Source organism: Pteropus medius, unplaced genomic scaffold (genome assembly GCF_902729225.1).
Source record: "Pteropus medius unplaced genomic scaffold, Ma_sr-lr_union100, whole genome shotgun sequence".
NCBI classification, from domain to species: Eukaryota; Metazoa; Chordata; class Mammalia; order Chiroptera; family Pteropodidae; genus Pteropus; species Pteropus medius.
In genome coordinates this window covers 17,841,292-17,855,700 of record NW_024344378.1, presented here as the reverse complement: position 1 = coordinate 17,855,700, position 14,409 = coordinate 17,841,292, and the positions used below count along the sequence as shown (strand labels likewise).

Below are 14,409 nucleotides of genomic sequence, written 5' to 3'. Positions count from 1 at the left end.
TATTATTAGTTGCTTGAGGGCATGTAGTTCTTTTAGTCATTCATTGTGTAGCATGGTTTCTAGACCCTCTGTTTTCAGCTTTTGAGTTTTCTGTGGTTTACTTTTGAATTTTCGAAAGTCCAGTACTAAGGGAAGGGGCCTACTATTTATGTGAACTGAAAACCAGTTTGGAAATAATAGAGTGGAAGCTCTTTAAAGGCAATACTGTTTTTTTATTAAATTTATTAACCCTGCAACTAGTACAGTGCCCAGCATTTACTGAGTGCTCAATAAAGGTTTTCTTTGAACTGAACTCCTAAATAAGTATAGTAAATATGACCCAAAATTTCATTGACAAGAAATTATATTCACTTTTTAGTGGCTCTGTCTTATTTTAGCTTTTTAATTTTCACATAGATATTTATTCACCCCATCTTATACTTTTGTACTTGATTTCTTTGACTCTAAAAGTAATATATGCTAGTTAATTTTGGACCCATTGTTTTTTCTATTCACACAGATATTTTTTAAAAGTCCTATATGCAAACGAATGATAAAAATGTTGAACACCCTTTGATAGGTTATATTGTTTATTTAACAAGTTTGCACATAGAAATTTTATAACAAAATTAGAGAAAATTTAATTTTTATTACTAATGGTAATTACTGTAAGAAAAAGAGAAGCTTGAACAACTTACTTTGTTATAACCACTTAAAAGATAGAGTTAGAGATTTTACATCTCTTTAAATAAAACTCAAAAGACCTTATTCTGTGTAGTTGAGTTTAAATATTCTTTTATTTTTATTTTCTTTACTGTGATAAAGTTATATAGGTGACTATAGTTAAGTTGGCAGTGTATTTTGTAGAGGCAATTCATTAGTCTTTCTGCTGCTACATAAGTTGTATTTATGCTACAATACAAATTAAGATGCAGATGAGACAGCAGCATTTGTGACTCCAAATTAACAGTGTGTCATGAATGGTAAGACCCAATCCTCACCTCCGAAGGCACAGTGGTAAGACAAGCATCTTGAGGAACACTGCTAGACTTACACTTTGTGTATTAAAGGCCAGGCTGGTAGTGATCTAGATCCTATCAGACTCTGTCTGAGGCCTAAAAAATAGTTCCAATAAGGACCTTGGGGTTTTATCTTTTGGATGTGCAAGAGAAGGGATTATAGGCGAAGTAGTGCTTCAACCCTAAATTTCTGAATCAACACTCAGATTGATTAGAATATCCCGTGAGCTAATCACAAACTGCTATAACTACCAAGAGAGGGATGGAGATCCAAACATTTCCTGGCAAAGTTTACATTTCTTGAATTTGGGTATTATTCTTTCTGTAAATGTATGATCTAGCATAAAGACCATAAGTCACTTTAACATTTCCTTTCTTACACAGTAATCGAAGGCTATTTTTAAAATATAAATTTTGCATTTAGGAAAATAGTATGCACTTAGTAAAGGTTTGTTAAATGAATGAGTAAATCCCAAAAGTGTTAGAAGTCTCTGTTTATAAGGAATTTTTTTTATAGATTTATAAAATGTAGCTCACTTTCCTATTTCTCGTTCACATTTTACTAGCAATGCAATATTTCTTATTAAGTCCTCAAACTGTTGTTCTTTTTAGGCCCAGCTGTTGATACAGAAACTATCTTTCTCTGTTAGTGTAGCCATGGTATTTCTTCCTAACTCATTATTGCTTAGAAAAATAGAGAGTTTACAATTCTGATATCTGTTTTATTTATTTGCTCTTTATTGCCTTTCTTTCTAAAAGGCATTTCTTGTTCTTGTTTTAGCCACACCATAGTGGAATGAATAGTCATTTTTAGAAACTGTAAATTTACTATTTTCCCAGAGATGCCAGTATAACAGGGCATAGACTACTTTTGTTTGTATTATTCTTAATAGTGAATTAAGAATAATATGTATTCTAGTACTTCTTTTCTGGACTTGAACCAATACATTTATATATATACTATATAATTTTAGTATTTTTCAATTTTGCTAACTTGAGAAACTTGGTTTAGAAATCTTGTAAACCATTAATATATGCAGTTATATTGATAAATGGATGTTTTGTTCAGTAAATAATTATTAACTGATGGTTAACTATGTCTAATAGGAACAAGAGTTTGTTCAGAAGCAACAGCAAGAATTAGATGGCTCTCTGAAAAAGATCATCCAACAGCAGAAGGCAGAGTTAGCCAATATTGAAAGAGAGTGTCTGAATAATAAACAACAGCTCATGAGAGGTATATAAAATTATGTAGCATATGTATATGTGTAAAATGGTATCAAAAACATTGCTGAGATATACCTTGAAAATTATTTGAATACTTTTTTTGCTAGAGTGGTAGAGGGAAAGATAAAGTTGAGGTAAACAAAAGGAAAAAATTTATAAAATTAACAAATACTGCAAGATATAGAATTCCTTTTTGACAAGTGAACATAAACATAGAGTCCTTAAAACATCTTTTTGTCCAGATGATGCTAGAAATATACTTGAATAATTTTATATATTCATTATGCCTTACAATTGTCGGTATACTTTGTGGCTACATGATAGAATGAGATTTTAAGCACTTATTTCTCCTAAGAAATAGCTTAGATTTTTTATTTATTTCTCATTAAGATGATTAAATAGAATTTTGATGTTGAGGGTAGAGCATTCTCTGTTCATAGGACATTAGAACAGAATGGAAAGTAGCAAAAGATATTATCTTTCCATTGGTAATATTTCAGAATGTCATCATGTGTGTAAGTAGTGTATGTAAGAACACTTTTATGTAAATATTAAAATGCAGCCAAAGTACATTAGTAAAAAGATCAAAGTGACATTTTGAAAATTGCTTTTTTTCTAGCTCGAGAAGCTGCAATTTGGGAGCTTGAAGAACGACACTTACAAGAAAAACATCAGCTGCTCAAACAGCAACTTAAAGATCAGTATTTCATGCAAAGACATCAGCTACTTAAGCGCCATGAGAAGGTTAATGAAAGGAAAATTTATTCACTTTTTTGTTCATTTTAAAGTTTGTGAAGTGAGGATTTTATTTCTGAAGCTTATATTTTAGAGAATGAATTTCAGATTTATTTTATCCTAAAATTTCTTTGATGAAGTTGAGAGTAATTAATTATATGTTGGTTATGATTGCAAACTTCTACAAATTCCACCGAAAGTAATGAATTACAGTGCTTAACGGCCTCTGATAATCTTCATCTCATCTCTCAAAGGTAGTTATTGTGGCTCCATTTATGATTCAAGTATCTTAAAAATGTAGACTACTTATACGTAGTGAAAGAGGGTTTTAGTACAAGACTTTTATTACTAATAGCTTTGTTTTTCTTATAATTTATTTTTTGCCTAATATTTTATATTATATATATATTATATCTACATCACTGGATTGTGTTTAAAACTTTCTTAGGAAACAGAACAAATGCAGCGTTACAATCAACGACTTATTGAAGAATTGAAAAACAGACAGACTCAAGAAAGAGCAAGACTGCCTAAGATTCAGCGCAGTGAAGCTAAGACTCGAATGGCCATGTTTAAGAAAAGTTTGAGAATTAACTCAACGGCCACACCAGATCAGGACCGTGAAAAAATTAAACAGGTAAATAAACAAATTACTTTCTTATATTTTAGGTTAAAAAAATTTGAATGACTTTTAGAAGTGCCACCTGTTGTGTTGTAAACATTTAGAGACACCTTGGGTTGTCGATATTCACTTTGGCTCTATGGGCCGGGGCTAAATATATAACATATACCAACCTAGTCTTCCTACAGTTGTGGCCCCAGAGAGCAGAGCTCTCCCTCCCAGGCCCCACATCAGATCCTGGACTGTGCTGGTCCTGATACCAGCTTTGGGAATAAGATGACTTGGACAGCTTTTTAAGTCAAAACATAATGGCCTCGGTATACTTCTACCATACAAGTGAACTGAGGTCATTACGCAGATAAGGAAGAGCAAGGTTTTAATCAGAAGATCCCCATTCCCTACTAAAGCCATGATGTAGACTCTAGCTTTCAGTGATAGTATATTATTATTTACACCCTCAATTTGTTACACTTACAAGTTTTGTTAAATTCTTTAATTATACCTTTAGAAGATGCAGAAATTACATTGTTAACCATATTTATCTTTTGTTTTTCTTATTATAGTTTGCTACTCAAGAAGAAAAGAGGCAGAAAAATGAGAGAATGGCTCAACATCAAAAACATGAAAATCAAATGCGGGATCTGCAGTTGCAGTGTGAAGCCAACGTCCGAGAGCTGCACCAACTGCAGGTGAGCTATGGAAACGTGAAAACATTGCTGGTGGTGGACGGGCGGCATAGGTTTTGAGGAAAGAATAGCTAATCAAAGTAAACTGCATTTTACTCATAAAACTGCTAGGATTGTTTCCTCTGTAAACCCAAATGAAGATCAGTTTAGTATCATAGGCACTTCTTTTGATTTTATGTAACTGATTAATATAACATGAAGCTAAATTATAACCTAAGAACTTTAGTCTTTCAAAAGCAGTATTTTTTCGTATATTTTGCAAAGGAGATGAACAAAATTTTCAAAATGATGTAGGCAGTCTTGTTATCAGATTCTGAATTTGAAATTTCATTTAGAGAAACAGTTCACTTTCTTCTACATTTTTGAAAAAAGTGATAAACTAAACATGAGAATTTTTCTCCTAAGAAATTTAAAGGTTAACTTTGGAGAAGACTGTTTTGGGCCTTACCTGGAATATGTAGCCCATCTAGTATAGCCTAAAATGTTTAAAATTTCAGAGTAGTGTATACACTTGTGGATATGCTTCATGTTTGTTTAATTTACTATAGTGGAAAAGTTCTGAATCCCACATTCTGATAACCAGGTATGGGTAAAATATATACAAGCTGCCCTCCGAAGTGTCAGTTTTATGAGAAAATCTTAGCAAGGAGAGCTAGGATCAAACTAATTCTAAGTTATATTCATATGGTAACATATCCAGCTTCTAAACTTGCAAAAATGAAGCTATGACTCATTTCATTATTCTTGGCCCTTGGTTTTTAGAGAAGAATTTGAACCTCAGTAACAGCTTAGTGTTTGATGAATAATTTATTATTTTGGAAGATAATTGTATTTGTGAAAAATTGCTTAGTTGATCTGAAATTTTAAAAATCCAAACTTTATTTTCAGAATGAAAAATGCCACCTGTTGGTTGAGCATGAGACTCAGAAATTAAAGGAATTAGATGAGGAACACAGCCAGGAATTAAAGGAATGGAGAGAGAAATTGAGACCTAGGAAAAAGGTAATTTTAAAAGTTTTAATTAAAATATGTTTGCGTTCATCCATCCACCCATCCTCCCCGCTGTTGGCTCTTTTCCTAATACATATCCCCGTCCCCCAAAGGTTCAGAATCTAGTAACAAGCAATGATACTACTGATCCTATTGCTCCGAAGGAGGTAAGTACAGGGTTCAGGGAGAAGAGCTCAATGTATGAGCAAAGAAGGAATAGTGCTCAGATTTTCCCGGGGAAATCAGGAACGCTTCACAGAGGAGTTGCCTTGTAAACCAAGTGAGGCTTGAAGGATGAGTCGGAGCTTGCTAAGCAGACAGACAGATTGGGGTAGGATGGGGCAATTTAAGTGTAGAGAAGACAATGAGTGAAGATCATACATACAGGAATCGTAAGTAGCTCCCCATCATTGGAGCATTGCGAGAGAAAGGAGGACATGATGACAACTTGGTCTAGATGGGTTGACTGGAGCCAGATTGCAAGGCCATGGTATGCTATGTAAATTGATAATCTAGAAAAATAGGAATGGCTTCCCTTCCTTTATCTAGCCAGCCAGCCATCTTCCTTATTTGCAGTTGACTCCCTGCTAGTCTGGTCCAGTTGGTCAACCATTTCAATTGTGTTTTTATTATCACTGTATTATCCTCTTCCTAATTCTCAAACTTAAACTTTTATTTTCTCTTGGGCTTCCTGCCTGCTATACGTTTCAACCATTCCTTTTTTCCATTCATCCAATCAATCAATTAAGGAAATATGTATTTAGCACCTACTGTGTGCTAAATGTTTCTAGAAGAAATAAAATGACCAAGTCAGTTGATAGTGTGGCTTTTTAATTTAGGTTTTATTTATTGTTAAACTCTTGAATAGTGTGATTCAGAATTCAAAAGGTAAGGAAGGGTAAACAGTGAGAGTGAGAAGTCCCTTTTACTAGTCTCTTTTAAGTCTTTGCAGTTTAGCTTTCACCTCAAACTCCCCAGTTGTTGAGAGTGTTCATAAGTGAGTTGCTAATAACCAGATCCTATGCCATTATCTAACTGTTCTTGTTAAAAATCTTGTTTCTTAAAATTCTCTTCTTGCTTGACACTTGTGACATGCTCTCTTTGTACTCTTTATCACTTTTTTTTTGGTCTTCCAGTCACTTGAAATTTAGACATTTTCCCGTTTCACATCCTTAGCTCTGTTCTTTATCTTGATCGCGTAGCTAGTCATGGCTGTTGCATATTTAAGGACAATTCCAAAACTTGTATAGTAGGGGTTATATAGAGCACAGATTCTAAAGTCATATAGATTTGGGTTCAAATCTCAGTGCTGACACCGATTAATTTGTCATTTCTAAGCCCAGTTTTCCTCATTTGTAAACTGAGGATGATACTACCTGCCTAATGGAGTTAAGACAGTTAGAAGAAGTGATGTATATACAGCAGTTGTCCCAGTACCTGAGCTGTGGTCAGAGTTCACTGAATGGTTGCTATTCATTCGTATGGCTGAGCCAAGGCTTGAACCTAGGGCTGTGTACAGCTTATGAACCTAACTGTTGAGCAGTCTGGTCTTCCTTAGGATAATATACAGAGAAATTGTTTGGGGCAAATAGTTTTATCTTGTCCAGCAGAGTAAATTCTGTTTGTAATATTTCTTCTTCCCTTCCTTTTTAAGACGCTGGAAGAAGAATTTGCCAGGAAACTGCAGGAACAGGAAGTGTTCTTTAAAATGACCGGGGAGTCTGAGTGCCTTAATCCATCAACACAGAGCCGGATTTCCAAATTCTATCCTATTCCTAGCTTGCATTCCACTGGATCATAACAATGGGAAGCATTCTGTGGTCCGGTTTGGCTTTTAAAATATGTCATTCTGTTCTGTTCATCCTCTGCCACAGTCTATATTAGAGTGCACGAAGACAATCACCTGCCTCACCTTCTAAGTGTTTTGTTTTTTTGTTTGTCTTTTTTGTTTAGCAAAGATGAAGGGAAAGAAACTAAGACAGATGCTGGGCTGTGTTGGCAAAGTAGCATCTTGCAGTAATTCCCTAAGGTGATTTTGTATATTAATCTTAAAAAATTGTATTCTTTAGACACTATTACCTGCAAAACTCTTAAGAGATATGTTTAAAGTTATTTAAAAAAAACCTGTTACATCACTGAGTATTAATAAATATCATTTTACCTGATCTAATTTCTCAATGATGCCTAAATTCTGTAGTTGAAACTGCTGTTGAGAGTTGGAATAATTTTCTTTTGGTGAATCAGCTCTCACAAAAAAGCTATGAGTTGCTCAAAATATGATACTGATTCAGTAAATAAATCTGTTTTGTCTTTAAGTAGCAACAAGTCTTTTTAAAGAGAAAAATTATTTTGATAATTAGTCTAAAATAATTACCTGTTTATGAGCTAATAATTAAGGGTGCTAGTTTTATTAAGATAGTGCCTAAAACACTAAATTTCATTTGAGTCTAAAATAGGATTTTCTTTTTTGATTCAACAGGGACAAATCACCTTTAGCATTAAGCATTATTGTTTTTTAAATCTTGCTCCTATTACCGTTTGATAGAAATTTTCATCCTAAAACATGTTGTACAAAGTTGAAAAGATGAGAATAAAAGGTAGCTTTTCGATATCCAAATTGGAAATGTAAAACTCACCAAACTAAAAGAAATGCAGATTTACCTGTCCTAGCTTATTTTTAAAAATAATACATGAGTTGATTAAATGACTTCTCCCATCTTAGCAAATTCTGTTCATTGAAAACTCTGTCAGAGGCATACTGGCTCTGAGTTACATTTATAAATGTATTTTCTGAAATTAATCTTGAAGCATTTGTTCAGAATACTTTTTAAAAATTTAAATAAAATATTTAGGTAAATTTCGGAAATGACTTTGTTGTTTTGAAATAAAGTCATTTATATGTTGGTTTTATTTTGTTCCATGTTTAAATTATTTACATTTATTTGAGTGGGAAAAGCCTGAAACCTTTATCATGTGGTTGCTGATATGTGTAATTATTAATGAAATGCTCACTCTTAGTCCCTCTCGAGGCTTAGAATTTCAAGCACGTGTCAGGTCTAACAGTATTATGAACTGTTCTGCAGTGTGTGAGACAGCACATTTGTAAGTGATGCTTGCTGCCCACCATTTGTAACCTGTTCTCTTTTAAGAGTACTAGGTACTGAATTGTACAAGTTTGTTTTTAGTTATATTACATTTGAGGCTGGTGAAAAATTTAAATGTAGCTGTGGGAACACTGATTCATATTAAGAAAATGTAAATATCTGTAGCACTTTCTTGCAGTTAATTTGAAAACTTTGAATGCTGAACCTTATTTCGTCAGTGGTTTAGATGACTTAAAAATGCACGTGTAATTTTCATTTCGTAATTGTTTTGATGAGAAAAATTTACTTGGACAACTTTGTAGGTAGCCTTAACTCTGGCCAAGCTTGTTTTTTATATAAATATATATACATATATATTCTGTATGGTTGTAAATTCATACACTTATCACATGAATGTGTTACTGTATACAAAACTCTTATAATGCTTTATTCCCAAGTGCTGGGTTGAAAATGTTTTGAAAGCCTTTTAAAATATATATCTTTATAAAGTAATATTCAGGATGATGATGGAAATTGTTTATATTATGATAAAAATGACAGTATAATGTTAACTCAGTGTATTTAATGATTTAAGAGGGAGAGAAGAGGAAGGTTCTCATACCACTATCTCCTTTGAAATTTTCAGTTTATTGGCTTTTAAAAAGTTAATACTTCAGGCAATAGACATTTTTTTCAGTATCATTTAAATGATACCCTGTGTACAAAATAGTTTGTGGCACATAATTTGGTCTGAACATTTGATTTTTTATTCCTTTCAACTTGACATTCAGAGCATTGAGTAAAGGAAGGAGGCTCGGAGTAAAATGGTTGACACTCTGGTAAGTTTATTTACATCTCTTGCATATCCCTTAAAACTGCTCTTTGGATTCAGTGCTTATGTGCGAGTCCTCTTTCAAATATGACCTATTCATGTGGGAGCAAGGCTACAAAATGATGCATACGTAGAGGTGAAACATTCATTTTAATATTTAAAGTTACCTAAATCTTTTCAAAAAGTGTTTTATTATAGAATATGCTGTTTGTACTCATCCCTGCCTACTTCTTGTTAGGCTCTATATTCAGATAGATAATACATCTTTCTTGCATGAAGTGTAGGTGGGGAGTAGGGGAGGAGCTCAGACTTCTTTGAAATCAAAGTGTATAGTGAAATCCATTCCTTATTTGGTTGTTTTTTTTTGCTGTGGCAGAATGTGCTATGAAATGCATAAAAGAAATTCTTCATAATGTGCACCCTCATTACTCACCCTCCCCTTTTCTCCCTGCATGCTGCGAATACACCAGACCACCACACTTCTGCAGGTCCAGCTCATAGAGCTTGTTGCACCAGGTTGCCTTTCCTAGTCCTGTCAATCCATAGTTGGGTGTGAATTGCTGAAGTAGCTGCTATTCTATATGGAGTCACAATTAAGCTTTTTCTTACCCTTTTCTATGGGGAAGCTATAGGGTGGTTAAGGAGGAAATTGAGTGCTTATACTTTGCTGAAATTATTAGAACTTTCCTGTGACAGGATACAGCAAATTGTACTTAAATATTAACCAGAACCAGAGCTACCTCTAAGTAGTGTTTCCTCAAGCACAAAGCTCTCAGGCATATGAGACCCAATTTAATGGAGGGTCTCTGATTTCTTGAGCATCAGCGAGTTTCAGAAGTGACTTGTCTTTTGTACTCTTCTAAGTTTCCTTGTACTGACACACTTTTTCCCATTCCACACTGTGCTTAAATGACAAAGTCTCTTCTGAGAAGCCAAATTCTGTCAAATGATTAGCTAGAGATATTATTGATTAAAGAAAAACCTAGAACTGAGGTGGAAGAGGAGAGTTAGTTCCAGTTCTAATAGTTTTCTGATTAAATAAATCTTTTCCAGGAAATGATCTTTTATAGGAAATGGGATATTTTAAATGCTTATCTTACGTTGAAGGCACAACAATTAATGACTCTATTGTTGCTTTACTGTGGCTGACATGGTTTTGATATAGCTTTAAAATTTCTGCTACTAAGCTTGGGATAGAATGTTATACCAGTTTTAAATGTTGGCTGCAGCTTTTTGTGATCCTTTGATTTGCAGTGTAATAATGTCACAAGCTAAATTTTCAGAATTTTGTTTCAGATTATGCTTCTTGTCTCCTTGGGAGCAACATGTTTTTCAATCATGGGGTTGACAAATGAAAAAATAAAGTTATTTCTTAATCTATTTTGAGAAGCAGTCTTTTATTGAGAACTGTCGAAGCTGGCTTGTCCTGCATGAGAACATCTTGCAGCTTTTGTGGTCCTAGTTATATTTTAACACTTGCAGTCCTCCAGGTCTTCTGATTCTTTCAGACTTACTAGAGGTGCTTTAAATATTTCCATCGATATATATATATGTATACATTTTTTTTTCCTTTTCCCCCCTTGGGATGGATTATTTTTCTCACCAAGCATTTCACAGACCATATGACTTCACTTTTGCTAAAAATAACTTCTTTCTGTCATTGATATCTTCATGCAAGATTCAGCAGACACGAGGAAGCATTATTTGGCAAGTGTTCAGCTTAACTGGAGAGAGGCAAAGCATGTCATTTCCTCATCTAGGAGCATTGTACTCTATTGAGCTCATTCTTAACCTTTTTAAATAGAAACAAAGAGGCTCAGAGTCATTGCCATCCAGCTGAGGACTTACATATGCCCATCTTCTTTCTGGGTTCTGTCCAGAGAAGGTAAGCAGATTTGGACTTTTACCCTATTTCACTTGATCGTAGAACTCTACGAAGACTTTTGGAGGGCTTAGGAAGGTAAATCTAGTAAGAAGGGGAAAACTCATCTGTCTGGTTAATCAAGATAAGAATTATTAAAGGGCTTATAATACTCGAGCCCTTGAAGCTACTATTACAAAACTAAATGAATTCAGCCTTTAGGTAAAACTAAAATATTAAAGAGGCACAATGCAGTCATTTATTATACACAATAAGTTTTCATTAGACAGTAAAAAGTTGTTTCAAATTCTGAAGGCTTTATGAACTCAATTTTTAGAATTCCCATATTGATTCAGAGCAGGTAATGATCAGGATATAATAAAGGAGGCAAACAGACAATATAGAATGCTTGGTGCTTGACTGACTAGTGGTTGCTGCTAGCAGTTGTTTGCTATAGTAGAACTAAGTGGTGTTTTTTTTCCCAGGATAGGATGTGAGATAATCAAGAGAGACCACATTAACTCAGTCTTTTAGAAAAGTAGAGGTGTTGAAGTAGATTTCATTTAATCCCAGTTTAAATTATCCAGCAATTGAGTGAGTGTTAGAGTTTGTAACCAAATTCAAAAGTTGGCAAGTATAGCCTCTTCTGAATTTGCTTGTCTGATTTTACTCTGCATTTCTGTGGGGCATTTGATATTTGTGTGTTTTTCCTTAATAAGAGTTTTGGTATTCCATATTACTATCCTTACCATTATAATTCCTTTGCACCAGGATAAATCACTACATTTACTGAAAATAATCTTGTTGCTCATCTGTTCTTCAAGTAACTTATGCTTAGGGAAATCCTTCAGATGCTTTGTAATGGCCCAAATTGAGTTATTAGTTGCAGATCAAGGTCTGCTTTTAATAATCACAATAACTAAAATGCAAGAAACTGTGTCCCAAAATACAACCAGTTCTGCTTTCATGTGTTTGTAATAGTGTTAGGGTCAAACCCAATTAACTCAAAATATTTTCTTTCTTTTTTATTTTGGTTAGATGGATCACAGTACACATATTAAAAAAGGGGAAAAATCCTTTAATTGGAAATTTTACAATTGAAATGACTTTTCATCTAATAGACCACATTGATTTTAGACATTGAAAAGTGCTTAAAAACCAACTGCGCCTAGTCCCCAGTGCCATTTCCTAAGTGCAGAACAGAAGTGACGTCTCCCCAGCAGTAGATGTAGTCTATTTTCCCTCTTCTTCCTTGCCCTTCCTTTCCTCTTTGCTGCAGTCTAGTTCAGTATGAGATACCTATAAACTCTAGCGTGGACCTATAGATACAGATCACAGCTGCAATGAAACTTTGTAAGCAGGTGGGGATATGATACGTAGTTAGAATAACTAATAGAAACCCTGTCACCACCTTCAGGGGAGGTGAATTTCTTAATTTTTTCAGTTGTAAGAGTTGCTTCTTAGCCAGCTCTTTTCCGTGACTAGAGAATGTAGAGTGAACAGGGGAGGAGGGAGCCGATACCACAGCTTTAAGGCATTAACCAGGACATATCCCCTGCCAAGTGTCGCCCCCAGGAAGACATTCCCTTCCCATCTGCCATTTTTCTGGCTCATTTTTAGGGAAAGCTCAAGGACTCTTGGCTTTTAAATGTAACTGGCTTTCCTAGGCTGGGGCTTGAACAAAATGTTAAAGAAGCCAAGGAACTCAGGTCTAGATAGCAGAGAAGTCAGTCCCCTCCTACAACACTGCAGCCATGCGGGTCTACCCAGCGAAGCTGTTTCAGATTGTATGTCTCTGACTGAATTATTTATATATAAAGTTCCAGACTAAAATAAGTGTTCTAGCTGACTGTTTGGCTATGCTGTGTCAGTAGGATGTTGAGACTCCAGCTTTCACTCTTTGGAGACATTTTGACCAAAGCACCGTAAGCCATTGCAAGAACTGGTCCGGTGGATGTTCTCTGCTACGGGTAGCTCATGGCTTGACAGCAATACTTCTCTTTCTCCGTCCAACATAGACTTGGTCACCTGAAAGTTAGAAGATGAGTAAGAGATTAAAAAGTATCTTGTGGTCTCTGGAGACTTTAGCTCGGGCAATTATGACAACTATGACTACTGTAAAACTAATTTGAAAGATGAACTCTTTTGTAAAGCCTATCGATTTAAATTGTTTACCCTATTTTGTTACCAGATTGCTTCTCCTTCTCCTCCCTAAATTGGCACTCTCCTTCCTTTCTCCCTAGCTGTTTGTTTGATTATTATGCAAATCATGTTGGCAGGGTCTGCCTTTAGTAATTAGCATTTGCCTTATTTTTCCAGGCTCCTTATGGAACAAATTGTCCTCCTAGTATCCCAGAAACGGGAAGTTGAGGCTTACCTTTGTCTCCTTTTTCTCCCTTGTGCCCTCGAGGGCCAGGTGGCCCAGGCTGGCCAGGTAGCCCAGCAGGGCCCCGCTCACCTAGGAGGACAAAGCATGCTAAGTAAAGCACAGTTGCGGGGCCTGGAGGAACAGCATAGCACTGGCAAGGGAGTTGCTTTTCAGCAGGAGAGTGTTGTTACATGAGATCCTGGTGGCTGTTTCCCGCCACCACTTACCTTTCGGTCCTGGGATGCCCATCTCTCCCTTCTGCCCAGGGGGTCCTGGAATGGTTCCATAAGCTGTAAGGGGGAAAGATGGTTTTAGACTAGCAATCGCCCTTGAAGCTGGGGAGATAAAGTGATTGTAACACAGGTGGTGGTAGAGTTTGGGCTTGTAGAAGGAAAACAAAGTTTAAATCTGCCAGATTTTCAGCGTCTCAGGTATTCGGTGAAGTTTTTCAGGAGAGTAGTTTCTGTGGAGCAGGCCCCATGTGAGACTGTGCAGCAAGTTATGGGCTGGGAAAACAGAAGATCCTTACTTCGGAAAAAGTCCATGAGGTCCTCAGTCACATTGCTGTAGGCAGAGAAGACCTTGCTGATGCCGGGAGGCCCCTGGGGCCCAGGCCGGCCTGGCGGGCCTTGGACAGTGTAGGCCATCCCTTGCAGTAGGCCCTGACCTGTAAAAACACAAATGTGTGGGTACCCTCTTCACAGTGAAAGTACAGCACCCTATAATTGTCTAAGCCCCGATAAAATTAAACTAGGTTAAGTGACAGGAAAAGCCCTGTGGCTTTCTTGTCCTCCCCTGATGACTGGCACCAGTTTCTGCTGCAGTAGGCTTTCATCAAAGGCTTTTTGCCTGCACAGCTGTGCTGATAAGGTACAGGGAGAAAGGCTTTCTTAGCCATCAGCCTTCCCTCAGCCCCAGCAGAAAACCATTATAGTCATAAAGACTTCTGAGACCCACACAAGTTAGTGGGAAAGCAAAGAACAAAGACACCAACATGCTCTGTTCCC

At 35.8% G+C, this 14,409-nt stretch overlaps 2 protein-coding genes across 2 annotated transcripts in view; one reads left to right on the top strand and one right to left on the bottom strand.

Moving 5' to 3' along the window:
• Positions 1-10,553, top strand: part of SLK (STE20 like kinase) — a 45,760-nt gene extending 35,207 nt beyond the window's left edge. The window contains 6 exon segments of the mRNA XM_039871281.1: positions 2,106-2,235; positions 2,845-2,969; positions 3,409-3,597; positions 4,146-4,271; positions 5,157-5,270; positions 6,913-10,553. Coding sequence (XP_039727215.1) covers positions 2,106-2,235; positions 2,845-2,969; positions 3,409-3,597; positions 4,146-4,271; positions 5,157-5,270; positions 6,913-7,059 — 831 coding nt within the window. The 3' untranslated portion in view covers positions 7,060-10,553.
• A 2,123-nt stretch (positions 10,554-12,676) lies between these two features.
• Positions 12,677-14,409, bottom strand: part of COL17A1 (collagen type XVII alpha 1 chain) — a 48,699-nt gene continuing 46,966 nt past the window's right edge. Inside the window, exons 54-57 of the mRNA XM_039871280.1 lie at positions 13,932-14,069; positions 13,630-13,692; positions 13,412-13,492; positions 12,677-13,062 (exon numbers count right to left, since the gene is read on the bottom strand). Coding sequence (XP_039727214.1) covers positions 13,010-13,062; positions 13,412-13,492; positions 13,630-13,692; positions 13,932-14,069 — 335 coding nt within the window. The 3' untranslated portion in view covers positions 12,677-13,009. The remainder of the gene's footprint in view (positions 13,063-13,411; positions 13,493-13,629; positions 13,693-13,931; positions 14,070-14,409) is intronic.